This window comes from Pholis gunnellus (assembly GCF_910591455.1).
Source record: "Pholis gunnellus genome assembly, chromosome: 15".
Lineage (NCBI taxonomy): Eukaryota > Metazoa > Chordata > Actinopteri > Perciformes > Pholidae > Pholis > Pholis gunnellus.
This window is the reverse complement of record NC_136542.1, coordinates 11,965,774-11,993,410: the sequence shown is the minus strand read 5'-3', so window position 1 is coordinate 11,993,410 and position 27,637 is coordinate 11,965,774. Positions and strand designations below refer to the sequence as shown.

General features: G+C 43.4%; 1 protein-coding gene across 2 annotated transcripts; it reads left to right on the top strand.

The window, feature by feature from the left end:
* Positions 1–1,239: 1,239 nt before the first annotated feature.
* Positions 1,240–27,171, top strand: itpk1b (inositol-tetrakisphosphate 1-kinase b). Of its 2 annotated transcripts, XM_079174045.1 has the most exons (11): positions 1,240–1,408; positions 1,885–2,035; positions 5,887–5,911; positions 12,698–12,823; positions 15,634–15,751; positions 22,072–22,170; positions 22,394–22,434; positions 22,702–22,867; positions 24,105–24,172; positions 24,263–24,425; positions 24,608–27,171. In XM_079174045.1, the coding sequence occupies exons 2-11, from the start codon at positions 1,941–1,943 to the stop codon at positions 24,925–24,927; spliced, it is 1,221 nt and encodes a 406-aa protein (XP_079030171.1). In that variant the 5' UTR covers positions 1,240–1,408; positions 1,885–1,940; the 3' UTR covers positions 24,928–27,171. The 2 variants fall into 2 exon arrangements, with proteins under 2 accessions (XP_079030171.1, XP_079030170.1); XM_079174044.1 differs by having other exon boundaries at positions 24,105–24,425.
* Positions 27,172–27,637: the final 466 nt, after the last annotated feature.

Here is a 27,637-nt window from a genome sequence, read left to right as displayed (position 1 = left end):
AATTCATTTGGATTTAGCCCTGAAAAAAGAGGCATTTAAAGGTCTGAAGTTGTAAATTGTTACATACTTTACCTGGTGGTAGACTGTATTCAGGAGAGGGTTTGGAAATCGGTGGATAGGCCTCCCTCCGGCCACCTTAACAGCGTTTAAAATATTTAGTTTTAATCTCGTGATGGTATTTTTTTTTTACGTGTTCGGTATCTTTTCTTAACAATTCGTATCAAAATAAGTGTTTGTGTGTGTGTGTGTGTGTGTGTGTGTGTGTGTGTGTGTGTGTGTGTGTGTGTGTGTGTGTGTGTGTGTGTGTGTGTGAAAAAAGTCTGAGAAAATATATTAACTTGTTGTATGTTACAGTGGTTTTCCAATAGATGGCGCCACTGTGATATTTGGCGCTGTTTGGGCGCCCGCCTAAAATATGCGTCCATTGCTGCGCTGAAAGGCCGTGTTGCAAGCTGCAGCACTCCCACAGATAGAAGGTCAGTTAACTGTGCTCACTGAAGTTAGTTTGTGTACACATTCACAAACCCCTGATCCGCCTTTTGCCTTAATATTTCCTAATTCTTCATTTATTGTGTTGGTTGGGTTGACAGACAGTGAAGCCGTGCTCACAGGGAACAAGCTGAACTTCTCTGACCGCATCCCGGGTGCTTTTAAAGGCTGTCGGAAATATTGTCGAACCACCATGAACAGCCCAAAGAGGTGGTTAATGTGCAGGGACAGAGCTAAGAATGCTGGGTCTCCAGCGAAAAAGAAAAATAATCCTACTGGTATATTGTGGGCACCTGAATCAGTATATTTTTCCCCAATGATGAATGAAACAAGCTGTGTTAAAGTCAGGACTATCAAGGAACAACTGCTTAACAGCACCTTAATTATACATCTAAATATACACTCTTTTGGGTTTCATGTCGTGCTTTTGTTGACTTGTGTAGAAGATAAACTGAGTCGATTAATCAACAAACAAAACACATTTAAATAAATCAGTTTTTCAGCAATAACGCCAAACGTTGCTTGCTCCATCCTATCCAATGTAAGTATGTGCTTGTCCATTTGTTAAAGTTCACGAAACATTTTATATATATCTGGAATTGGGACTGTTGACAGAAAACAATCTCCTAAATGAATCGATGATTAAAGCACAGCAGCACGTACAATCAGAAGAGACTGTGATTCGACATTGCTATTTTCCGAGGGGCTCCTGAAGGCAGCATCAATCTCCTGGCTCCTGGGTGTGAGCAGTTCAATCTGCAGACTGAAGAAGGAACATCTCAACGTGAGTCCGGCTGTCATCTGTCACCTCGTTTGAAAACTCCTTCTCCACCGGACGGGACGACAATGGGAAGCTGTCCGAGCTAGTTTTCTGAAGAGGACACACATTGAAAGGGGGGGAGCTGTGGTAAAATCGCAGGTTAGTGAAATGCTAGCTCACCACAGCCTCTCTGGCGTAGCGTTAGTCACCTTTACGACTGTTGCTTCATCTTTCAGCCAACTATCCGTTGCTAGTTAGTTTTAACTCATTGGATATTTGGAAGTGGTTTGAATCTGTTCTGCCGGTTAACGTTGGTCAACCTTGTTAGCGAGCTAGCTTACGTTTCCTAATTGCATGCCAACGGTTAGCTTCGCAGATTGTCACTGCCCAGCTTGCTAGCTAACGTTAGCAGCCGAGATTAGCATAAGGGGGTCAGTTAACGTGGTTCTGATGCTGAACCGCGTTAACTGTACTGTTATGTTTGGAAACTAGATAATGTGGCCTTCAGGCTGTGTGTGAGTAACGTAACGTGTCTCGAACCGAGTCGCGAGCCCGAGTGTTTCCTTCATTGCTCATTGTTGACTGTTGTGAGACGAACGTCACAGTGTGGTTTCCTGGTTCGTGCCTGTGTCCAGGTCGAGTCTTCAGTCACACCGTTCACCTTAGGAGAAGGACCAGGAGCACAGTGGAGATGCAGACGTTCCTGAAAGGCCGGAGAGTCGGCTACTGGCTCAGCGAGAAGAAGATGAAGAAGCTGAATTTTCAAGCATTTGCTGATCTGTGCAGGTATGTGGCTATAACACCAATCTAATGTATCCAGGTCAAGTGATTGTAGAGCAACTAACGGATACATTCACACAGTAGGCTTACCTCAATTGATATCACAGGGAATTAAGAGATGTACTGACGGACACTGTACTTCCTCTTAATAACTCCATGGCAAAAGGGACTCATTATTATCTGTTCTCCTCTTACAGGGAATAGCCCGGTTGTAGTTTTGCGGCCCTTTCTCACTCATACTTATACACAGCATCCTTGTCTGTTAAGCATTTGATGTTTTACTAAAGCATAGCCGATGAGGCCTGTGGCTGCTGTGCTTCTTTTCTTTCAGCTGTAATGCAAAGACGTTCTATACAATATAATAAAATATGTAAGCATGCCTTGGCAGAAGTCAGTTTAGTGTATTTGACTGTGTTTGCTATGTTGTGAGGCGGTGCCTGTTGAGACATAGTGGGAAGAGGGAGCGTGTGTGGGTACGATGGTTCTTAGTGGCCTACGGCACATGTGTAACAGGACAAGCAGATACAACAGGTGTTATTAATTTGTTAATTGTCCTGAAGCTGAAACTGTAAGGCATGTGCTGTTGAATAACAAAAAAAAAGAAATGTTGACGACATATCTAAACCAGGATATGTGCTGTTATTATACAGAATCAACCTTTGACCGTTACAGTATCTTATGTTGATTGTAATTGAAGGATTGTGATATCACACAAACCAGTCTTGGCTTTTTGTTTGTTAGATGTTTTATTTATCTCCAAAAAGGGGAACGTATCTGTCCAAATGCATAGTCATAATATGAATTGGTTCAAGGGTGTATTTTGACCATATCAAGGCTCCAGCCTTGAAAGGGGCCGCTATGAGTGTTGTGTGTATTTTATCTTGTTGTAGCTCATCCTTCTTCAGGCCAAGTCAATTGTTATATAAGGTATTACAAAGTAGGGCATGGATCTTCTCAGCAGACATGACTTCAGGAGAAGTGAAGTCTCGCTCACTGATTTACTATATGCTGCTTCACAGTATGCTGGATGGTGGAAAGGCTCCACGGTATGGCAGCGGCCTGATCCTCTCTAATGGCAACATTGCCTAATTGCCTGTGCTGTGCTGAGGGCCACAGTTATCCTGTAAACACAAACGATGACGGTGGAGAAATCATTTTATCGTCTTCACTCGTGTCACTGAGCAAGAATGTGCCGTGGTAGGTCAGGTGTGTTGTCAGTGTGCATTATAGCAGGCAATTACTTCCTACCTTGTTCATGAGGGTTGTTGCCTCACAAAGCAACCTGGTTGGGCCAGCTCAGATTACCACACTGTAATCCACAAAACATTTTTAATCTCATAAACCTTCAAGTAACACCCCCCCCCCCCCACCCACCCCCCCTCGCTCCCTCCCTCCCTGCATCCTGCCAACCCCTGTTTGATATGAAGGGTGGGGGCCAAGTGTTAAGAAGTGGTATTTGTGAAAAACAATCAAGTCAAATGAATTGCCTTTTACAGGAACCACAAATACTCGCCCATTTAAATTATAAATGATTAGTAAATATGGGTGTATCATGTATATCAGGGGTGGCCAACCAGTCAGAGACCAAGAGCCACATTTTTTACTGTGTTACCGCAAAGAGCCACATCATACACATGGGCACACATGAACATCACCCTATCCCTTCCTCACACACACACATACCTTTGCTCAGCCAGATTTATTGTAAATGTCACACACCAATATGATAATGACAGAAATTGACTCCTAAGACCACAGGCCAGTCATTTTCAACAATGAACATTGTGTACACCAGGGGTGTCAAACTCATTGTCGCTCTGGGGCCACATCAGCATCATGGTTGCCCCCAAAGGGCCGGTTGTCGGCGGCGGGGCGGGGAGGGTGGCTGCTGCTGCTGCTGTCACATACGCTGGTGGAGGTGTGCGCGGCGCGTGCGGATCGGGGAGGAGCTCCGCCTTGCGCGATACAACGGATATTTGTAAATTGTCCGACTTTTACATTTTTACTTAAAGCGGGGCTTTCAAACAGTCCGTCTCGGCGTTAAATGGGTCGACGAGGAACGTAATCTGTGGCCGCACATGCGCGTTTGACGAAAATACCGTATTTAACTCAAGCGAAGCGAACACGAACATTAAAAAAACACAAATACAAACTTCGATATGAACGTAAGAGCCGCATGAAACCGGGCAAAGAGCCGCATGCGGCTCGCGAGCCGCGGGTTGGCCACCCCTGATGTATATGATCACTGCATGACTAGTTTTCCCCAGTCAGCACACCTGTCCGAGGGTGTGTCCGTTTCATTTATAAATAAATGATTTCTTTGGCAATATCACACTCTTTGAATTTAATTTCATGCACCTTGATTTTACTGAACAGATCTATATGAGCAGGGTTTTTTTTACTTGTTTTTTTAAATGTTTCACTTTAACAGAATGGGCCAGTGTGATACTCTGATAGTGGCTGAACAGGTTTTCTCTCTTTCATCATGCAGCTGACATTGTGAGTGCTTCAGTGTGGAGTCTGGCCTGTCTTGGCCAGCTGGACTGAAGGGATTCCTGCTGGTCAAAGCCACTTGGGTTTATGTTTGTGTCCCACGGCCTTGCACAGCAATTTAGAGGCTTCTTACTGACTCTCATGTACCTGATTTGGGGGGGGGGGGGGGGAAACAAGGTCCTCGAGAACAGTCTTTGGACACAGTGAAAATATTGTTAGATAGACCTGTCAAGGCAAGGCCACTCTAGGACAACAAGTGTAACGTGACTATATTGAGGTACACCCACTGTATTTATGTAGTCTTTCACCCAAATGATACCATTCACTGCAGTGATTGGAAGACTGTTGTTAACACTTTAAAAAATCTATTAACATGTAAAGAAAGGGTCGTGTTGATTTCAAGGAACGGACAAAGATTTAACAGCCCCAACAGGTTCTGCTGCTTCACCTGGTTGGCCCACATTATCTAACCCTGTGTGCTGGAACGTGGCAACACATCCTCAAATACATCCACTTATAGACTTTATAACCACATACTGTCTCTCAGTGCAGTTATCATGTCTATGGTGGACCACACATACACAATATGAGTGATCGAGTTAAATGGATATACGATACTGCGTGTTAGTAAGAAATGGTGTAATAGAAAGTGTCTGGTCTATATTCTTAATGTGTCAAGCCAGTTCAAAAGGTTCTGACTTTGGCCTTCTTCTCTTCTGCTGGGTCTTCTCCTTAATCCCTTTTTGTTCTGCTGGCTGTGTAACCGTATAGGAGAGCAGACAATCTCCATATCTGAGATGGGACCGAACTAAAAGGCCCCATTCACAGCACATGAAACACGCCAGCTGCAGTATTAAATATCCACATTGTTGTGAAGCGGTGAATGGATGCACTGCGGTTACCACGGGGCTGCTGGCTCAAAAACAAACTGGGCACGGACAGGCTGAGGTGGTTGTGGCGCTGGACTCCACATGTGTACAGTGGTGAGCTTCACTACGTCATGACGTCACCTCTGCCAACAACTCCGCTCATGTAGTCCTCTGCCGGTTGCCAAGCAACAGATTATTTTTTTTTTATCCAAAAGACTGGTATTGTTTGTTAAAAGTAGAATAAGGACTCCGGCGTTGTCGCTGCAACACCTGATTAGGTGTGAAGGCAGCCTTATGGATGATAACGGGAATGACTCCAGTAAGGGCAACTGATGCAAAGACATGTTTTACAAAGCTTTCACTATGCAAGTAAATGTATACATAATGTCTTGCAGCTTGTAGCTGAGGTACCTTCGATGCATGGCCGTGTCTATTTATGACTGACTACACTTTTTGGTTAAATTAATGACCCTTACTTTTGTCTTTTTTTTTCAGGAAAAGAGGAATAGAAGTTGTTCAGGTAAGTGGACAAAAACTTTTTTTTATGGTTTTTGCAGTCATTGTAAAATGTACTGTATCCCTGTTTGGTTCACATTCTTGCTATTTTCAGTTCGAATGCATCATCGGGCCATTTTGATTTTTCTTTTTTTTTCCATCTCGGCACAATATGGCCTCCACTCTGTAAACGGTGTTGTCTGTCTGAGGGATCTAATTGGGGCAGTGGCTACTCATTCTGTGAGGGTCTTTAGTTTGAGTGTGTGTGTGTGTGTGTGTTTGGCCCCCGGGGAAGTAAGGGCTGCTGTCATTAATGGCTATCGGACACAGCACATTACATGGAGTATGTAAACACAGCACATACAGCAGCATAGTAACAATTGTTACTCAGTCCTGGGAGCTCAGTGTTGAGTACTTGTCAGTTAAAGTGCTTTCTGTGGTCGAGGAGGAAATCGTCCTACGTTTTTTCCCCCCTTTGCTTTGAGGTTATTTTTTTCTCTGGCTGTGCTAACGATAGCAGCACACCCAGAAAGAGCCTTGTCCTGGGAATAGTCCCAAAGTAAGCAGGGCTTTGTTTCCAACTGTGCATTCAGTCCCTCGTGGGAGAGTAGAACCTCACAAACAGCTCGGGGGAACCCGGGGACTTGAACAGCCCTCTGGCCTTCCTCATAACTCTTTCTCCAGGACTACCTGTTGCCCACTGAGGTTTTTTTTCTTCTTCCACACAAATCAGCAGAAACTTTCCTTCCTTTTTAGCTTAGCTGCCAATTGAGACGGCTCAGTTTACTGAGCCAGAGGTGTTTCTGAATTCACACCGGTGACTCTGCTGCCAGTCGGTTCCTGTACGGTCATGGTTGCTTCACAAGTGAAGATAATGGAAGCTGTTGTAATGCTTTGGCCTTGTTCTACAAGTCTGTGTACAAAGCCGTCTCATTCCACTAGTGAAGCCCTTACACTTTACCATAGACTCTTATTTTGCAGTCAATGAAGCGATATCTAATGCAAGATTATGTATTTGAAACGTTATTCTAAATGTCTTCTCCTGTATGTCTTGAGGTCCTGTAATTAAAATATATGTTAAGCCCAATCTCACTGAAGCCTACATTTTGACCGTAAAGACCATGAATTATTTAATGAATCTTAACAAAGAAGAATAATGTTTTGTGAGAGGCAGAGATGAGAGTGGTGATGACGGATGTTAGTGAAGAGACATCATGGAAAGGAAGCGCTGCTACATAACACAGAAAACATTTAGCTAAAACTTGTCTGGCACTACTATTGTTTCAAAAATAGAAATTGTGTTTAGATTAGGTGTTCATTTAGAGTATTCATGTCCTATTTATTTAGTTAAGCTTTAGGGGTGGCAGTGGTGCAGTTATGTGGATATCAAGTCCATTTAACCTTCTGTAGAAGGCTGGAGTAGAACATATTTGTACATTTATTAAATCACCAACCTTGTCCCTGCGGTCTGATCTTGACGATAAAGACTCAACCATGGATATCCAAGGATGAGTTTATCCCAGGCTTTTTCTGGCAGAATAAGCCAATAGTTAATGTTGTTTACAGTTGTATTTCAAGCTAATTTCTGTCGAAAACACAGATTTGTTGTAATGATGGCTTTGTACTAGAGCTGAAAGTACCTGTGTTTCATTTTTAGACCTAATGATTCGTCGGTTGATTAGGAAAGTAATCAGCTGATTTAATCGATAATTTAAAAAATGGTCAGTTGCAGTACTACTTCCAATCTACTAAAACAAAACTTTGAAAAAGAAGCCGAGATGACGTATAGATATTTGACATTGCACTCAGCGATATATGGTGTTTGCCACAAGAGAGTGTCTTGTGGAGTGTCCCTCCTCCAGAGGGTTGGTAGTGGTTATGACGTCACCCTGTGTGAACAGATCTCTGCTAAATCTGGCAGCCCCAGGGAGCTCATTTTATATTTCCATTTCTAGTGTGGGAAACCATCTACATGTATACCCATCAGGACTGACAACTGAAGGGGAACAGATGGTTCTTTTGTTTGACTTTACATGATTGCTCCTTTCGCCTCGAGCATCTTTCCACTCTAACTCTTCTTCTAGTAACCCATTATCACGCTCACCTTGTCTCTCCTTTTCGTCCCTCTCTCCCTCCTCCGAGCGGTTTTGCAGCATCTCATCAATACTGACCCCTTAGCCCTGAGCTCATAAGAGCCATCCTCCAGGTGCTCTGTACATTATCTCGTCTGAATCACACAGCCGATGAGATTAACTCACCGGGCTCGGCCTTGAGGAAGCCATTATTCGCTCTGCGAGAGGAAACCCATCACAGCAAATGGCCTTCGTTCGAGTGGGCTGTTCATAGAAAGTTATCGAGTTCCGGTTTTTATTATATGCTAAGTGCTTAGGAATTTAACGTTGATATCCGGCATTCTGCTGGATCTCACCCACATATTGAATTGGAGCTTGACAAATGAGAGATTATCTTGAGATGGTATTTATTGGTCCTCCAGTGTACAAACATCCAAAGAAAGCTGATTGGTGGCCAATATTTGCAGTTAGTAGATAGTTAGTTATTGTTGGAGTCCTGAATACAGGGTGGAGATGATAGTAAATAATATGAAGTCCATCGTGACTCCTTTATCTCCCTGAATATCCTCAGCCATTTTCATCCCCCATGATTTATCCACCAGCCAAAAATGTTTTTAAAAATGTTAATTCAAGGTCGAAGGTGAAGGGCAGTTGCCTCATGAGCTCCCAGTTTGATCCTCCATAGGGTTTTTGGGTGGAGATTCCCGGTCATGTCGATCCCCGCTAATCCCCGTTAATTGTGTACTGTCTGTGAAGCGTGGCCAACAACCGCAGTTTGTTTCCGACACATGTTTCTTTTATACTAGACTAGAGTGCCGACACCATACAAAATAAATCATTCATCACACGTCTGTCTGCACTCTTGGAATGTCTGACAACAAAGCGAAAGGCAGGTGAGATTATTACAACTAGAGAGAGACTTCTGAAGAATGAAGCAGCTCCACACGCGACACCTCACCATGCAGGGACGAATAATTGCTGCAAACACGAGGTCGATGCGGTTTGTGCTCACCATATTTGTACACAATTATGTTGAAAACTGAAGTACCCATGGGAGCTCTGTCCTTTGCTTCTCTGGGGTATAGTTTGGGCCCATCATGGAGCCACATCAAAGCTGAAAATATATTGGGCCTGACCTACCCTCTCCCTCCAGGATCCTGCGTGTTTTCTATGCTGTCCATCACCGCCGTGGCCCACTGCTAGCACTCTGCCCCAGAGGGACTTGCAAAGAAGTCGGCTGACATTTCTGCTTTTAGCATTTAGCAGGACATCAGTGACTTTACTGCTGGCTTTTTTTGGACGAGCTCTAAAGCGGAGGTCATTCCGTCTACGCACGGGGAGAGGAGAGCGTCATCCTCTGCGATGCGTCTTTGCCAGTGGGTGTTGACCCCCACGATGTAGAGTCCTGTGTCTGTGGAGGGGCCGGGCTGTGGACGGGCCCTCTGTTGTGTAAGCAAGAGATTAAAAGCCATGCCTCAGCGGAGTACAGACACATTCCCTTTCCCACCCGGCTCTAGCTAAACAGAAAAGCACCCGCTGCGGTTTTTATCGACCTGCTGTACCTCACACCACTGCTGAGGCCCTGTCCCCACCGCTGAGGTCTTGTCACCACTGCTGCTCATACTGGTGGTCGAGCCAGTAATAGGTTATCCGCAGGTGACGGCACATTTTATGAGGGTTGACTTACCATGACGGTGCTATTAAGGTCATAGCTGCATGTTTATGTGTTTTTATGCAGCTACCTTATGCCACACCTCTGTCTGCCACTTGATTTCTGATAAACCAGCTGGACTGCTGCGTACAATGAGTCACCAAAACAGCTGCCTGTTGAGTACTTCTCAATATCTGACTCCCAACAGTGCATCAAACGTTTTTAATCCACAATTGTCTAGTGTCTAAATCCTAAATCGTCACTGTCTTCTCCAGTAGCTTCTGCTGCTAATTAACATTTTGACACAAATATTTTGCACTAGTCTGATTTTGCATATATCGAAAAATACAATTTAACATATTCTGTGTCGTACATATTTGATGTGTCACTTCTTGCAAACCTGCTAGAGTCACTATACATTTTTATCCTCGTTGCCTTGCATACATTTTCGCAGCTCATGTTGGCCTGTTACTCAGACGGACGTGTTTTTACAGGCAAGAGGAATGGAGCATGGGGAATGAGAGCCAGCAGCACGAGATGGGCAGGGAAAGACATGCTGTGTTGATGTATAGTGCATAATGAGCTATTTAGGAAATGTGGCTCGACTTGCACATTACAGGGCGTGTAGCCTTTTCTTTGAATCTAAGCATACTGTATAACGTGCAGATTGTGCCTGCTCTCCATAGAAAAGTGCATATATCTCATATATCAGACTCTATTGAGAATAATAAACATACATTTCTATCAATACATGGTCTGCCCTACCTTGAGTAGGACCTAAACACCATGGCGTCTTAGTCAACTGATAATTAACAGATTCACAACTCTGCGCAATTGACTTTCCAGGGCAGGATCAAGGGTACGCTAATTAGTCATCTATCCATCACACTTCTCACAATTATTAACCAGGAAATGTTAGCTGAACTGACAGGTTGATTGCGGCCAACCCTAAACCAACTGAAACTAGAACACTTTTACAGATCCTGCATTGATCCACAGCAGTGTGACTAAGGTGTGGCCCCTCTCGGTTTGCGTACTGTGGACAGTACAAAGGACAGTGTGGGGTCCTGCCCTGCTCTGGCTTATTTGCACATGTGTTGCTGAATTGTCTTTTGTCTGGAATGATCAGGTGATCTCCATTTGCTGATTAGCTAATGGGTTAGGGACTGCGTTACGCAACAGCTGCACTGCATCCTAGACAATTAGCTCTGTTTGACAGTCTGTGTTTGCTCTGGTTTCAGTTTCACTGTCTCTTAGTACCATGATTTCATTTGACATATTCATAATGTGCTGTGAGATTATTTGTCACAGTGTTTGTATAATCAAAATAAATAAACCACTGTAGTATTATTGCTGTTAGAATAAACATAGCTTAAGGATTTGTGATGATTTGTTTGTCTCTTGATGTACTTTTACTCGTGGCCTTATTCAGTTACTAGTACACCTAGCCACGTATTGAAGGCTTCTCTATCAGTCTCTCTAACGGTCAGTCTGTCCTTTCACACAACCTTGCGTATTGTAACTTTGAAAGTTGTTTCGTCTCTTACAGACGAACCTAACTCGACTCCCTTTGTTGCATCAAACTGGACACATTCAGCCAGAATACAGACCTTTTGTGAATTGGTTGCTACAGCCTAGCATCTCGTGTGTGTGTGTGTGTGTGTGTGTGTGTGTGTGTGTGTGTGTGTGTGTGTGTGTGTGTGTGTGTGTGTGTGTGTGACCTAGATAAATCATATCGCACTCGGTGAGAGCAGCTTTGACTACTTGTGAACTACTTGGCCAGTGCAGTCAGTCTTTCGGTTGCGGTAAACTTTAAACGAATGCTCAGAGGCTGTTGACTGGAGGCCTGGCCAGAGGAAGAGAAAGTTTGTCACTCATAGTAAAGTTGCTGACGCCAGAAATAAATGATGGTGTAATTCAAAACAATTACAACACAAACTCTGGCTGCACCAAAGTTAGAGCTATGAATAGAAGAAGATGATTTAGAATCGGTCCCAGTGCTGTTTTTATAACCAAAGAAAAAATGTTTCCTAGAGCAGAACTATGACACGGGGTGGAGAGATTACTAATGTCTATTGACAGATTACAGGTGTAAATGAGGAGGGCAATGGCAGATTGATGAATTCTGAAATTGGTGTTCATTCTCCCAAAGGTACTCTCTCATCATGTTCAAAAAAACTATCCTTCAGCCTGGAAAAAACCCTGATTTATTTATTTTTTTTAATTCTGCTGTTAACTTTATATAGTGTGTGTGTATATATATATATATATGTGTATATATATATATATGTGTATATATATATATATGTGTATATATATATATATATGTGTATATATATATATATATATATGTGTATATATATATATATATATATATATATACTGCTTGCTTTGATTAACAAGACCATGCAGGAGCAGCTATGATTCAGTCTTGTTTGTAATTTCTGAACATCCTAGACTCCATCCCGAGTACTGCCTCCTACCTAAGCTGTGCTGTATAATGAAGCATGCCCGATACATGTGATAAACTCCCCTCAAATAAGAGGAATGTGGTTTGACTAAACCGTACGTATAGGGGACATCTTTTGACTTTGTTAACCAACTGCAGGCCACAATACTTTAGGGGCGGTAAAGGAGAATGTGGGGAAGTTTTGGCAAGTTCTGACTTGAGGCCTGAATAAACTGGGGGGATTTTACTTTTGGTCAAAAATCTTGCCATACTGCTTGTGAGAACATGTTCTTGATTTTGTGCGAAGTGTACTGTTTGCTGTACTGTTTTCTCCCTAAACTGCCCGAGAAGCGAGAGTTGCAACGCTATCAGTTCTTTGTTTAAGCGTTAAAGAAGTACCAATTTAAAATAGAGCCACATGGCATTACGTGAGAATAATACTGATTTATTTTGCCGTAAGTAACAAAAGGGATGGCTTTGCAGCTCAGAGACACTGTTGGCTGTTTTTAAATTAAAAAAAGCTTTTTATGGATGATTGCTTTGGTTAACCATTTCTAAATATGATAAATGAATACCTGCGTGTGGGAGAGTTTTATTTTTACCGTAACCCTTGACCCACGGCTGTCCTTCCCTTCTTAGCTGGACCTCAGCCAGCCTCTGGAGGAGCAGGGTCCTCTGGACGTCATCATCCACAAACTGACTGACCTCATCCTGGAGGCTGACCAGAATGACTCTCAGGCTGTGCTGCTGGTGCAAAGAGTACAGGTATGCATCTTTGTCTTTATATATTTATTATTAGCATGTATAGGTATGTGAAGAACACCAGTACAGAGGTCTGGAAAAGTGAGGCAAACATTTACATCACTAAACAATTTACATAAACACGGAAATGTATAAAAAATATCTTTAAAAAACTAATAAGGGATGTGTTTTGATCCTCAATAATGTGTTGTCACTGTCCGACATGTGGCTGTAGCACCAGGTATAAAAAATCAAAAAATGTTTTATTCGTTGACCAAGTAGTTCCTGTTCAACTTTTTAGATTATTTTATTTATTTATTATATCATACATCATATTTTATTTTATTATGTAACTGAGGCAGATTTCTTGTATCCCTGCTTGTGTTTAGACGGCATTTAATATCAAAGAACTTTCACTCTACCTTCAGTTTTCATAAAGAAGGTTTTGTGGCTAAACATGTTCATACCTCTCAAAGTTTTGTAAAGAAGCGTTTCAAATGATACACAGCGCTTATCTCTCACTCAACATGTACATGATCCAGTGATCATGATATGGAACTTTAGCCAAGCTCTTTAGATACAATTGAAATGAGCTCTAGATCGTGTTGTCTGTAACACAGCAGCACTGCAGGCAATACACATTTATGGATGACAGAATTCTGTGTTTACATGTAAATATACCAGAGACCAAAGAGCCTTCACTTAGCTCCAGGAACATAAAGGGCATTAGCAACTATATTTAATCATATGGTGAGTCACTTTAAGTTACGGAAGAGTTTTTCTTGTTCTTCCTGATGTGACAAATCTCACATGTAACCTCAGGTCACAGCTCCAAATGTGACAATGTGAACACACTTCAGAAAACTGGTGTGTGTGTGTCAGTGTATTCATTAATCTCCAGAGTTATAGATCGTGTGAAAATGTATTTTGTATCTCTCTCTCGCTCACTCACTCACTCCCCACCGAGGAGCTGTAATCGCGATCAACGTCATGCAATTCTGTCAACGTGTTCCTCCTGACTGCTCAATTAGGAAAGACAAACAGGAAGTCAGTGTGGAGCAATCACTTACACAGCAGAGCCTGGTCAATATATTAACACATGGATGCATTTGCACACTTTTATGGTACCCGTGGCCATTTTGAAGCACATGCACACACCTTGTTTTTTTCTAAAGGTCTGTGTGACAGAAAAGCACTTTAGATAAAGTGTGTGTCTTCAGTGTGCTTCAGAATCATAGGTTACAGCTCTGAAGGTTTTTTTACCCTCAGAGCCTCACAGACACAAAAAGACAAAGACGTGCTGTTACAGTTATTGGATCTATTCACCTGAACACAGCTGTCATCTGTGATTATAATTTCGTAGAGATGTAAGCATAGGCGCATTTCTAATATGACTCAGATTTGATGATAAATAATCTTTTTTTTTGTGGTGGAGGGAATAAGCCTTCCACTCTAAAATACATCGTTATTCCAAACAAAATGTCGGGCTGGAAAGTGATTCAGTGGCCCGAGGTGTGAGTAGTGTGCACAGCAGACCTGGTGCAAATATTATGAGGATGTTTTTTGAGCTGCGTGATTGTGGGTGCAGTGATGAGCCATCTTTTTTGTATTATCTTGCTGCCATATAGGTACTTATGTCACTCAAGCTGATGTGGTGAATCACACCCATCTGGTTGTGCTTCTTGTAAGTGCTTAAATTTACTTTCCACTTCAAGTTGTGATGCCTGTGGCATCTCAGACATAGTTTACAACCAGTACCACAGATCCTCTACTGTCCATATTCTCTTGTTTTGTTCCCCCCCCCCCTATGGAAACGAACAGAGGATGTGCAGCCTTAACGCCGACTCTCCCTCACACCCACACCGACATACGTCTGGCTCTTTTCCTCTCTAACACCTGCTAGCCAGCGCTCGTCTCCATCTCACCTCCCCCTCATTCACTGTGTTTGAATGCGTTTATTATTCAAAAAAAAGAAAAAAAAGTGACAGTAGAGTATTCCTCTAAACTCCTGGAAGATTAGTTTGGATTTATTTTTCGACGGAAGCGCGTTCGCTTTACATAACCGCTCAACTGGCTTTGATCAGCGCTGCCCGTTAGATCCCTGCAAATCCCACAGGCGGGTCCTCCGTGTCGAGGCAAAAACATTTGTTTACAAGCTGAATGTGTCAATTAGTGTATGTGTGATAAGAGCTGTACGTGTTTAACGTCTTACGTTTCCGCCTGTTCATTTCATGCAAGCTTGCATGACAGTGGTGCTGTGATGTGACTGGCTGTTTGTGTGATGTGCCAGCCAGCCAGCCGGCTCCACCTGGGAGCGTTTTTGTGAGTCAGGACAAATTGCATGGAAGTGACGGTTGGCAGAGAAATCCACAGAGCAGAGATGGAAATGCGGAGAGCATGGAGAGCTGCAAAGTGGAGAGGAGGTGGTGTGGGGATGGAGCCAGAGCAGAGCCGACCCGACAAGAGGAGAGATGGGGAGTGTAGTTACGTAAAATAGTGAACCTCACGCTGACCCAACGGCCGGCCACGCAGAGATGTAGTGATGTAACCTCCAAAGACCTGCTGGAACACATCTCATGCGCTCTCTCGCTCATAAACATAAACAGAATGAGGCGCGTTGACCATTCAACTCAGCGTTTTAATTTGTAGTTTGCCCACTTTGATGTGTAAACGTTTCCGATCTGTATGATGTGTTTGTGCTTGTGTCATGGCAGACGGTTGCTTGTGCCTCAGTGTGCTGGCGTAAAGCCCTCCTTTTTGCATATTTTATGTCATATTTCTGTAAGCATTATGTAAATAAAGAACGTTCTAATGTTTGCGTCTGTGTGTTTCAGGACTACATCGATGCCCACCCTGAGACCATCGTCCTGGACCCCCTTCCAGCCATCCGAACCCTGCTGGACCGCTGCAAGTCCTACCAACTCATCCACAGGATAGAGAGCTGTATGCAAGGTGAGATGTTTCATGGAACTTGGTGGCACTTTTACTGTAGAACTGCAAGTCCAAAAGGGAGGACGGTGTGACATTAGCTGAGATTCAACATGGTTTGCCACCCGTTGTGAGACGAGAGTGGATGGTCCAAATACGTTCCACTGACAATAATACATAATGTCCGGTGAGCAACCGTCCGTGCATGCAGCTACTTCGTCACCAAGCTTTCAGCACCACTTATTTCTGAAGACTTGCAATTTTACACACCGTTTTATTTTGGTACACGTATCTTAAATTCATTCAGTCTTAAACAAAGACTGAATTCCAGGCTTTGAGTTAAACACCATTAACGTCTCTGTTCCTCTCCCAGTCCTCAACACTGTCCTTTTTAATATCATCAGACGTGTTGCGTAAGGTTGAAGGCAGAGTCGTGGTAACTGCAGATTCTCTGTCTTTCCTCTTCACTTCCAGAGGGGACACATGGATAACATATGACAGCGCTGTCGCCTCTCTCTTGAATTATGTTATTCGATGCTTCCGAGCAGATGTTTAATTCCTGCCAGCTGATATCATAATTTCTCTCCTCCCCTTCACGCGACAAATGCTCCGCTCCGTTTCCCCCTGCCAGACCCGAGTATAAACTTGGCTCCGTTTTTCGGTTTCTCACTGATTGATCAGAATTTGCCTCCGAGTCGGTCCGACACCTTCCTCTGTCACAGAGACCGTAAACTAATCGGCAAGAGATATCTTTTGGCTGCAGGCGGAGAAAGGCAATGATGACAGGAACACATTCCCGACCCACACGCACTGTAAACACACCTGTGACTCATCCACATTTCCTTTAACCCCGTACATGGCGGGGAATGTAAACCTTTTAAGTATTACTTTACTGATCGTCTACGACTCTTTGAGGGGCCTCGTTTTGGTGTCAGAGCGAAGGATCAGAGGCATTTCAGCATGTCGGCAGTGCCATTAGGTCTTAAAATAGAACCACAAGAAGACGTTTCATCCAAACGGACGTGATGGCTGTTACATAACAGTATAAGCTGCGTCGCTCTGTCTTACTGTGTGCATTGCTTTGAGGAGGAAGACGGCTCACTGGCTACATTTATAGGAAGCTCTTTTTTTTTTCGACTCTCCATTTCGCTTCCATTAATGCTAGTGGTGCTCTCTGCTCACACTTAGGCTTGCATACCAAACCTCCTTGACAATTGTGGGTAGTTTAGACACAAGCATGGAGTGTAAGCCATTATAATCCTTCACCACGCCACTGTGACTGTAGGAAAAACAGCACGGGGCTCAGGAGAAATGGCCTTTTTTCAGCAAGAGGGACTGAGAGAACTGGTTTAAGTTTAGAGGGGATAGTGTGAGTGTGGAAAGTCTACCTAGCTTTCTTAGACACAGCCACTTCCTCCTCCTTATCAGCAGAGGTCATGGAGTCCAGAAGCAGCTGCCAAGGCAACCCAGTGCTTTAAGGCCACAGGGAGCTCGCCATGCTTAAGTCTGCATTACTCAGAATAGTACTCAATAGAAGGAAGCACTTGAGGCGCGTTTGTGCTTTCTCTGGAAACCTTATTCTATCACTTGAGTGGTCTCTCCATGTTGAATCGCTCCAGTCGCGGTGCATTTAGCCATTATGCTCTGACTCGTTTAAATGGATTTCAACTTCAGTACAAGAATCAGCTCATCTTGATGTGTTTAATAGAACATAGCCAGAGCACTAATGGATGAGTGTCACTGATTCATGGTCGTGCTGATTGAAGCTGTTGGCGCTGCTTTGTTGTCCTACTTGGTTTTGTGATTCCTGTGTGAGCCAGAGAAAGGTAACTGTTTATGTTACTTAGTGGACTCTACTGGTTCCTGTGTATGCTTGACTTTTGATATCGTGGACTGTTTTTATAGACACAAAACCGTCGTCAAGTCAACTCTTCTATAAAACAAATCCCCTCTCAGTGTTTTAAGCTTCTTCTGAATACAAGCAGGATTCCTCTGGATCAAACCGAAACCTCTCCGGGCTTATTTGCATATTCTCTTTAGGTCTCTGCAAGGACCAACTGAACAAGTGTTTATGCAAGCGATCAATATTTAATCATTGCTGCAACATGAGAAAGGCAAACGCAGACCCTTTAAGACCCAAACACTCGTCCAACGAGCCAAGTGGGCAGACAGGATCGCCCAACTAGATTACAGGTTTCCAGCCTGTCGTATGTGAAAGTGCAATGTCACAATTATTAAATGATGAATATCTCGTCAAAGTAGATACATGATTCATAGTTGTATTTGAAGTGTAAACCTCTTGCAGCGCCTTGTTTGGAGTTCAATTTAGAATATTGAAAATCCTGCTGATTTGTCTGGGGGCGGGGGGCGGGTGGGGGGGGGGGGTGCAGAGAGAGGATGCTGGGGTTTCTAGGAAACAAGCTCTAAATAGCAACAGAAGAGTTCAGCCTTCCACCTAAACACCACATTTCATGAAGCTGAATGTAACTTCTCAGTCTCTGCACCCAATGCATGAAAGCAGAGGGAAGATATGATCTGAATGTTAGGTGTTATAACCGTTTGTTAAGGAATTTCTTCTCTGTTCATTCTCAGGCACACCAGTCGGTGCCTAGAAGTTTGGAGTTAATTTATTTGCATGCGTGAATATGATGTAACGGACCAGACAGATGGTGGCGTGTGTGCAGCGGATGTCTCAATGAGATAAAAAAAATAACACAAATAAAAGCAGTGTCACTGAATAATGACATTTAAAAAGCATCTCATCTCATCTTAGGAGTCCCGTAAACGTCGTCCTCGGCTCCGCTGGGTCTGCTGTGAGCATGCAGTGTTTAGACAGAGCCAGAGATTGATCCTCCCCACCCGCCTCTCTTCCCCCCCATTAGCCCGAAAGCGTCAACCAGATCCAAGCTCGCATGCTATTACAAACTTGGCCACGCTCTCTTATCCACCATTCCTCAGCCTCTTTATTATAAATCCTGAACTTGGAGCATGAAATGTTTTCCGTTTGACAAGGCTTGGATTATTTTTTGATGATTTTTTTTGTTAGACAAAATTTAGCTGCATCAGACTTTGGGAACTCGGTGATGTAACGGGGGATATTTTCCCTACCAGACATTATGCTGCTATTCTCGTCCTGGTGAAATAACAGCAGTGTGGTGAGCGTGGCTGTAACCAGTGCACAGATGACTGATGGGTAACCCTACAGGCAAAAGTGACTTGTTGCTGGAATGGACCCAGCAGCACATTGAACGGTTATAGAGCGCAGAACAAGTAATTGCCTGTGAGAGAGAGAAGAAGAGTATTCTGTGCTCATCCGTCATGTAATAGCAAAAAATAGAAACATTTGAACCATGCCAGATCAGATTCAGATTCAGATGTATTCCTTTTTGAAGGGGAAATAAAAGTGTTCCTATTAGGAAATTAGTTTTGTACAACGTGGTCAAAGCACATGTTCAGCTGCAGGGCACAACAACAATGTGCATACTGGAAGGGTTATTCCAGGTTAGTATGTCTTGGGTCATCATTTCTGTCAACTGTGATGGCGTTGGACTCAACAAAGTCATTGAAACATGACAACATTGCTGCAACAGCAGTCTGACGATCAGACGGGTTGTAAATAAGGTCAAAGCGAAAGAGAGAGTACCTGAAGATGGCAATAATAATCCCTTATCTAGTTGATCCTAGATGTTGATCTATGAACTATGAGCATGTTTACATCAAAATCAATGTGTACATCAGCATATAATATATACATAACATCCATAGTAAAATAGATAAAAGGTTAATCTGCTATAGATTCTAAGCAGTGTTTTACAGTTTCCCCTTTTTCTCTTTCAGTTTGGCTGTCCTTGTTTTTCTTTAAAACCTAAATATATCCCGACCGTTTACTGTTGGACTTATTTTTAGCAATGTCGCCACATTCCCCAGTCTCAGCGATTTCACTAGAGCACATTGTAAAGCTTTTACAATGCGATTATTTTTATTATCAAATAATATGCCGGTTAATAATTAATTAATTACTTTGTTTATAATGTGGCAGTATATTGTTCCAGAACCCGGTGCCACGTCTGCAAATTGCTTGTTTTGTCCCAAACTCCCAAAAGAGACCCCAAAGATATTCAGTTTAGTTTCATAAATAACTAAGAAAACCAGCAAATAGTCACATTTTAAAAAGTTGCCACCAGGAAGTCTTTGGAATTTCTATTCCGTTATTAAAATAGCTGCCTGTTAAATTTCTGCCAATTAATTAATCGACTAATTGTTAGAGCTCTCGTACATTATTATTATTATTATTATTATTATTATTATTATTAACAACAGGAATGATGGCCAGAACCAGTCCAGAATTCCTCTTTAATGATATGTCTCCCTGGTCTCTATTTTATCACCCTTAACACTGCCCTACTGTACTGTACTGTATGTGTATGTGTGGGTGTGGCCTTATCCGCCTACACAGCAGCAGTTGTGGCAGATCTTCCTGGATTCTGCTCTGTAGCTTGATGTTGAAGATTCTGAGATTACTTTTGGGCTTTGGGCTTGAAAAATCTCTTTTTTGCCTCGTGCATCAGCTTTCATTGTGGGGTTTCCCCAAAAGTTTTGTGTGTGCGTGTCTGCACTATCTGGCTTCTGTGAGAGCTGTAGATCTCGGTGGGGCCCAGTGCTCACCCAGAGTTCAACACTCAGCACTGGAGTTAATGTAGGCAAATGAGATTCTCCTGACCTCAGCACTAGTGGGAGCAGAGAGCCCAGCTACTGCTGAGGCCCACAGCGCACAAAGACCGGCGTGTTTCTATTGTGTTTTTGTCATTAGCATTTTGCCAGCTCTGTATGCCCCCCCCCCCCTCACTGATTTCCTGCGGTGATATCTCCGACCAGCTGGTTAATCGTCCCCATGTACCTACTGTAGAGGGGAAATTACAGAAGACAGAAGATGTGATATAGATGCATCCTGAGCCCTGATATGACGTGTGACGGAGCTGCAGGATGTTTGCTATGTTCAGTCGTATACAGGATGTGATGTAAAAAAATATCATGGAAACAAACAAACATGATGGGATGTAAAAACATGGTGGAGAAAGAGGCTGAGGGATTAACCCGGCCTCAATTATTGTTAATTATTTGTATGGCTTTGTTTGCTTTGTTTGCCGTTTGGGCGTCTCGTGAGCCGTCAATCACGGCCGTCAGTCAGGCGATGGATCTGGTGACTCTGTAATGTACTCGGCTGGTTTGACCTGTTGTCTATAGTTCCTCATGAGATTGTGTCTTCCTGTATTTCAGCCTTTTCCTGTGTTGGGTGTATGTGTGCTGTTTTAGAGGAGCAGAAGGGCCTGGCAGCTTTCTGCTTTATTTATTTGAACAGGAGTCATTCGTCCCCCTAGGCCTCAGATGGCCTCTGCTGTGTTTGTTGTCTAAACCCGTCGCAAGGATGAAATATAAATATCACTTTTGGGCCAAATTAAATAAGGTGTGTCTACAAATGTGAGCGACTCATCTGCTCCCCATGTTGAACAGGTTTTGAGCAATTATTTTTCAGACTCCAGTCTGATGTTCTGTCCTAAATAGAGCCTGTTCTATTCCTAAGCAGGCTGTGGATGACAACAGAACGAATAGCCTCAAGTGCTGCTATTTCAGCATTACTATTTTAAAGAGCACTACATATAACGTAAGGTACCTTGGACAGTTGAGACGGTATGCAGGAACATAGGTCACCATCCAGTTAAGCTGCTAAGCAGAGAGCCAGGAAGACTGACAATAAACCTATTTTTACATTTACTGTGTGTAGGAGATTTCGGAATTTTAGTTTTAGAACATTTAAAGAATGAACTCTCATAATCAACAGACTGGGAAGAGTTTACGATGTTGTATTTTGTTGCAGAGAGATCCACTTACTTGTGTTAATACTTGTTCCTCGGGAGGCAATAGTGAGTCACTGTAGGGTCCAGTCTGCCCTCAGTCCAGTCTGCAAGGAAGTACACCGCTCTCCTCATGGCCGCGGGGAGGACGAGATTATGGTGCGAGTCATTTTCTCCTTTCTGATTTAGATTTAGTCCATAAAACGTATCAAAGCGAGCGCAGCCGTTAGTGGAACAAACGTACAGATGGCCAGACTATGGGTCGACAACACGCGTGAAGATTATTAGATAGTGTCATTTTAACCGGCTCTTAGAGTTTCAGCACATTGGTTGAATGTTGCGTATTCTTCCTCTGCTGTTGGTTAGTAGTTGGCTTTTTTTTGTTATATAACTGATGACTAACTAAATTTCTGACGTTTGTCCTCTGTAACTGAGTCTCTGAGTCTTACTTTACCAATTCCCTCCTCCTTCTTTTACTTCTCTTTTTATCAGATGAAAGGATTTGCTCTCCTCCATTCATGGTCCTGAACACAGAGTGCAGCCCAGATGTGCTGGAGCTCATCAAGCGGCAAGGACTCACATTCCCCTTCAGTAAGTGTTTTTTTTTCTCTTCTCTAGATATTGAGGAGCTAAATCTATACTCCCTATACATTACCTAGACCTGATATTGTACTGTTAACCACTAACTATACTTTCAAATCTTGTTGTATAAACTCACTACCTGTGTCTCATTGCATTTGTGCGTTACAGTATTGCACTAAGGTAGGTTTCCGTGCTTAATAATCTGTTTTTCTCGCCCTTCTTTCTTCTTCAGTTTGCAAAACACGGGTGGCTCATGGAACCAACTCCCACGAGGTAAGAGGCCCACAGAGGCTCCAAGGTCACTCACACCCTCCACAGTTTGCTTTGTGTGAGCAGTAACACCTTTAACTCAAGTCCAAACAATAAAGTGCTGTAAGTCGCGTATCTTTGCTTGTCAGCTGAAAATCGATACCCCTGTCAGGCTCGCCAAATAGTCTTCATTCCTCCACACTCACTGTATTGTATTAAGTTAGGAATTAACTATTTTAGTTGATGAGTACATTTAGACGTGTCGTTTACTCGGCGTCCTCCTGTCCACAGATGGCCATAATCTTCAGTGAAGAGGACCTGAAGGACGTGAAGCCTCCTTGTGTGATCCAGAGTTTCATCAACCACAACGCAGTGCTCTACAAGGTGTTTGTGGTCGGAGACTCGTACACCGTGGTGGAGAGACCTTCACTGAAGAACTTCCCTGCTGGACCGGCAGGTGAGGAAACAGACAGACAGACAGACAGGCAGAGAGAGAGAGAGAGAGAGAGAGAGAGACAGGCAGGGATATCTAAGGACTGGCACACTGGACGGACTGTACAAGTTGCACGGCTTCTCCAAATAACCCAATGAAAGAGCTCATAAAATGGCTTTATAGCCCCTGTGATTGGACCTATTCACCCTTTTAAGGGATGCAGCATGGTGCAATTGAGGTTTGCCCTGTTGATACAGTTGAAAATATAAAGAGGAGTGCCGTTCTCTCGCCAGAAACATGTCAGAAGCCTTACCCGTGATGCAACTTTGAACACCGGGTAATCCCCTGGCACAAATGACTCCAGTATTTGCATGTGATACAGTAGAGGCCCTCATGCGAAGCGGTTTGGCCATCAGTGTAGTAGACTGCTTTTTGTTACGCTGCAGAGAGAACCGCTGCCTTTAGCCTGGAATGCTGAGCGGTGCAGCAGAAAAGCACAACCCTTGTCAAACACATAAAGAAATCCATCTGCACAGCGTTTAGTTCAATGTGCTCTGCAGCCCGGAGCCATACATCGGCTTTTATAAGTGGAGGAGAAGACCAGATGACAGAGTGAGGTATGAAGATAAAGAGACGTAGGAGTTAGTGTTTGGAAAGATCTTTAAAATAACAGTGGAAGAGACGTTCTGTCCCATCCAGCCTTCCTCTCCTTAAATTGCTGTTTGTTCATCCAGCTTGGGAACAAACACTTCATTACCACGACCCTCTACAAAGCCGAGGGGGCAAATTTATTTGGACAGTGATGGAGTTTACTTTCCGCCCCTCCTCTCTTCCTTCCCTCCAACACTCTGTAAAGTTAATCATCGCAATGGTAACAAAGAAAAAAGGGGCAATAAATTCAGAAGTTCATCCTGTCACATTCATCACTGCTTCAAAGCAAACCCACGGTCCCAACGAGCAAAACAACTTACATGCTGATTTGTTCCCAAGTGAGCACTCAACATGACGTGGTGAGAGGCTTACATGTCAAGGCTTCACACCAGGGTGGTTTGGTTTTAGGTTTCTGTTTCTTTACACCAGGTGTTAAAATCAGTAAAAAAAGACTAGAATTAAGCTCTGGTTGCCTCATTGCACCGTGTAACCAGTTAAGTTCTGCTGCCACCTGCTGCCAGAGAGGAGAAATGTACGTAGGAAAGCATGTAGTCAAAGCTCTTTAATATTCAACCTCACCTTTTTTTTTTTTCCTCTGCCTCCTTTTCAGACAGGAAAGCAATTTTCTTCAACAGCCACAATGTTTCAAAACCAGAGTCGTCCTCCGACTTGACCACGGTACGTCCACAGTGTCACAGACTTGCTGTCCCGTGTGACCTTTTGATGTTTTGTTGCTGCCGACCTTTAATATTGTATCTTTATCCTCAGAGAGAGAACGTAGAGGGAGTATCTCAGCCACCCAGCGATGACGTCATCAGAGAGTTGTCCAGGTCATTGCGGCAGGCGCTGGGCGTGTCCCTGTTTGGCATCGACGTCATCATCAACAACCAAACGGGCCAACATGCCGTCATTGACATCAATGCATTCCCTGGTAGGTGCAGCCTCCCATCCACTAGTAAAGCAAAATGAAATGGCATTTCAGTCTGAGCATCAGTCTAGTAAATGTACTAAACTATACTATGCATGTATACAAAAACAGCTTGCATGTAAATAGGAACATAACCCTTATAAGCGTAATTAGCTAAAGTGACCGATGGCCCCTAATGTTCTCAGGTTATGAAGGCGTCCCAGAGTTTTTCAATGACCTCCTGAACCACATCACCAGCGTGCTTCAGAGCCACAACCCAGACTTCGCCCCAGCCAGCGAGCAGCCCAAAGGCCTGCCGGTGAGCACCACGGTACCCAACGCCGCCCCGCCGGCCCCCGGCTGCTGCAGCATGCTGGGAAAAGAGGCCAGCGGCAGCCCCTGGATCGTAGAGGGCGACGGCGGGCTGAAGGGCCCCCGTCAGAGACTGGGCTGCAACTCCGCCATGTCCCCCAACTTCCAGCAGCACTGTGTCTCCACAATAGCTACCAAGGCTTCCTCCCAGTGACTGATTCCCTGCCCCCACTCCGTTTGATCCCTGAACAAACAAAAAAAACGGATGACAATGGTGACAATAATAATGAATAATAATCATAATAATTATGATGTTAATGATGATAATATATCTAATCAAAAAACAAACCTTTTCCTATATAGTTATTGAAAATGATGGTGATTGAGTGTACGCTTTTTTCTCTCTGCCTTTTTGTATTTTTTGTTTCGTCTAATGAGACTTAACAGTACTGTAATGTGAACTTTTGGGAACTTTTGCCTAATAGCTGATTTTATTTTTCTCTCTTGTGTGAGTTCTCTGTAATGAAAGGGTCCAGATGAGGGAGCTAATGGGAATGGCTGAATCAGGACTGGAGAAAGATGTGCCACTAGACGTGCAATGTATGATCCCTTGTATCTCTCACACACATTAACGCACTCACACATACACATAGGTACGTTTACATTGCGACGGACCGTGCCAGTGATGTGTGTCTGTATTCTGATCAATACCACTGACTCCTCTGCACAAAGTGACGGGGAGAGACGGTGGCTGGGCATTTGAACACTACTCCACTGATCCCGGGGCTGCTATGCGAGTGGGGCCAACTGACGGCAGAGGACATAAAGAGTCTGAACGTGAATGACGAGATAGTTTTGGGGGTTTTGTTAGTTTACACAAACGGGTAAGTCGTATACTTCTCCCGAGTGCCATCAAATTTACTTTCAAGTGTAGGACGGTTCAAAAGAAGGAAGTAAATCTCCATGACCATGTGACCAAGTTTTATTTTTTTGATTGTTTCACCAATGTTTGTAGGTCTTTGGGTGTTTTACCGTATGTCAGATATCGGGTGTTCAGCAAACGAACGGCGTCCTTGTTAGAGTGCCAGTCTGAGTTGCTCCGGTGCAGGAAGACGAGGATCACATTCCTTCTCCTGGTTGTGGATGTTTTCAGAGAATTCCATAATGTTTCATAATTCCAGTGGGATCTTGTGAGAGTTCTCTCATCACTTCATGGGTTTGTAATCTCTGTAAGCGGACATAGTTCTCCACGTGTCTCCAATGCTTGTATCTAATGTGAGCAAACTACTCTCCTGAAGCCAACTTGACCTGTCAAAACAAACGTGGGGCTGCTGTGTTAATAAGATAATTGTTAATCAAAGAATCAATTATTCCACTAAAATCAAGGTAAAATGTGTCTTTGAATATCTACTTATTGGGTATTATTTTGATATCATTAAATGACAATTCTAGATGATTACGGAATTTGTTTAGCTTTGTTGTGTCTTATCATTTGATTTAGTTTCACTCTAACAGCACTTTCTTACAAAATGTAGTAAAGAAACCTTCAGTCCAGTCGGTTCATTTGCTTCATGCTTAAATTCTCTGACCCGTCTCCTGTTCCAGCTGCTGTATTTGTGTCGGATGTTAAAATCATTCTGAGGGGAAGTGAGGGAGAGACGGTTCAGATCTTGTTCCCAATGTTCACTGTGAGATTTTTTTACTCCAATTTTGTTAATATCTTTGTCCTGATATCTACTAAGAGCAACTTTATTTTATTGAGATTTTATGGGGAAAAGGTTTTATATAAATGAAATGAAAGCACTGGGATGTTTTTGAACAAACAGTGGATATTTTACTAGAGGTATAGTAAAATGCTGGGTCGGGTTGTACCGGTGGTGTCAAAGGCACAGATGGACTCGTGGTTGAATGCTGTTGTCTCCCTCTAGCATCTAGTGGGAAGGAATGCCAACCTGCAGATGTTTGCATTCCCCTGAGCCTGCTTCTTCTCTTGTCCCAGAGAGCTCCTTCCAGCTGTTTCCTTTCCTCCATCAGTGTCCGAGGGAGCCGACTGTCCTCTTGCTCGCCCTGTGATCCTAAATGATAGCGTCAGCGCAGCCATCTCACCAGCATCTCTCTGGGACAAAAGAATACCGGGCGGTGTTCTGAAAGTTGGCCTTCACTGAACACACATTGTGAGAAATATTTCCACAATGCAGTTGGTTGTCCCTGTTTTAATCTCCCACAATTTGAGCGTGTTGTGAAGCAACAACTGTAAAGGTAATGCAGCAGATTCAGGGGAACTTTTCACATCCCCCCCCCCCCCTGCAGATTCATCAACTAGAAGAGGGGGCGACGCTTTGAGTGCGTGTCCCTGTTAACGCTGGAAAGGCTGATATCTGTGTACACCACTATATCTTGTGTCCTAATGTTGTGTTCCTTATTGTGCTTCTAAATGGGAAATAAATGGTTAATCCTACCGTTGGTCATTTCTGCAACCTCAGACTGTCCTGCTCCCAGTTTCCACCTGGATGTTTACTTCTTGGGTGTCTTGTACAGTACGTGTATATATGCCGAGGCTTACATCCGTACAGTATGTTTTGTATCGGTTCTGTAATTGGAAGGAATCCACAATTTTGTGACCTTTTTTTAATTAAATGGCCAAACCAACAGGGCGAAATAAACATGTGAAATCCTATTTAATCCATCTTGGTTTTCCTAACTGACTTTGTGGGTGAATGCTGTCCTGGCCAGTGTTTGATGGAGGTTACCTCTGAGTACGGTGAGGGACTAATAACCCACACTAATAACTGTAACATGAGACTATAGTCTTCATTCTGATCAATCCATTCAGTTGATCTCTTATGGTCATTATTGAATACTTTAATTTCTTTCTACAAAACTTCCTTCATAGATATATCGAGTGTAAAGAGAAGACCGCAAAG

Bases quoted from the DNA above. Each gene is read 5' to 3' on its own strand.
- itpk1b (XM_079174044.1), top strand. From the start codon at position 1,941: ATGCAGACGTTCCTGAAAGGCCGGAGAGTCGGCTACTGGCTCAGCGAG. The intron at 22,435-22,701 runs GTAAGAGGCCCA...TCCTGTCCACAG, and splicing joins ATGGAACCAACTCCCACGAG to ATGGCCATAATCTTCAGTGA. The intron at 24,426-24,607 runs GTAGGTGCAGCC...TAATGTTCTCAG, and splicing joins TGACATCAATGCATTCCCTG to GTTATGAAGGCGTCCCAGAG.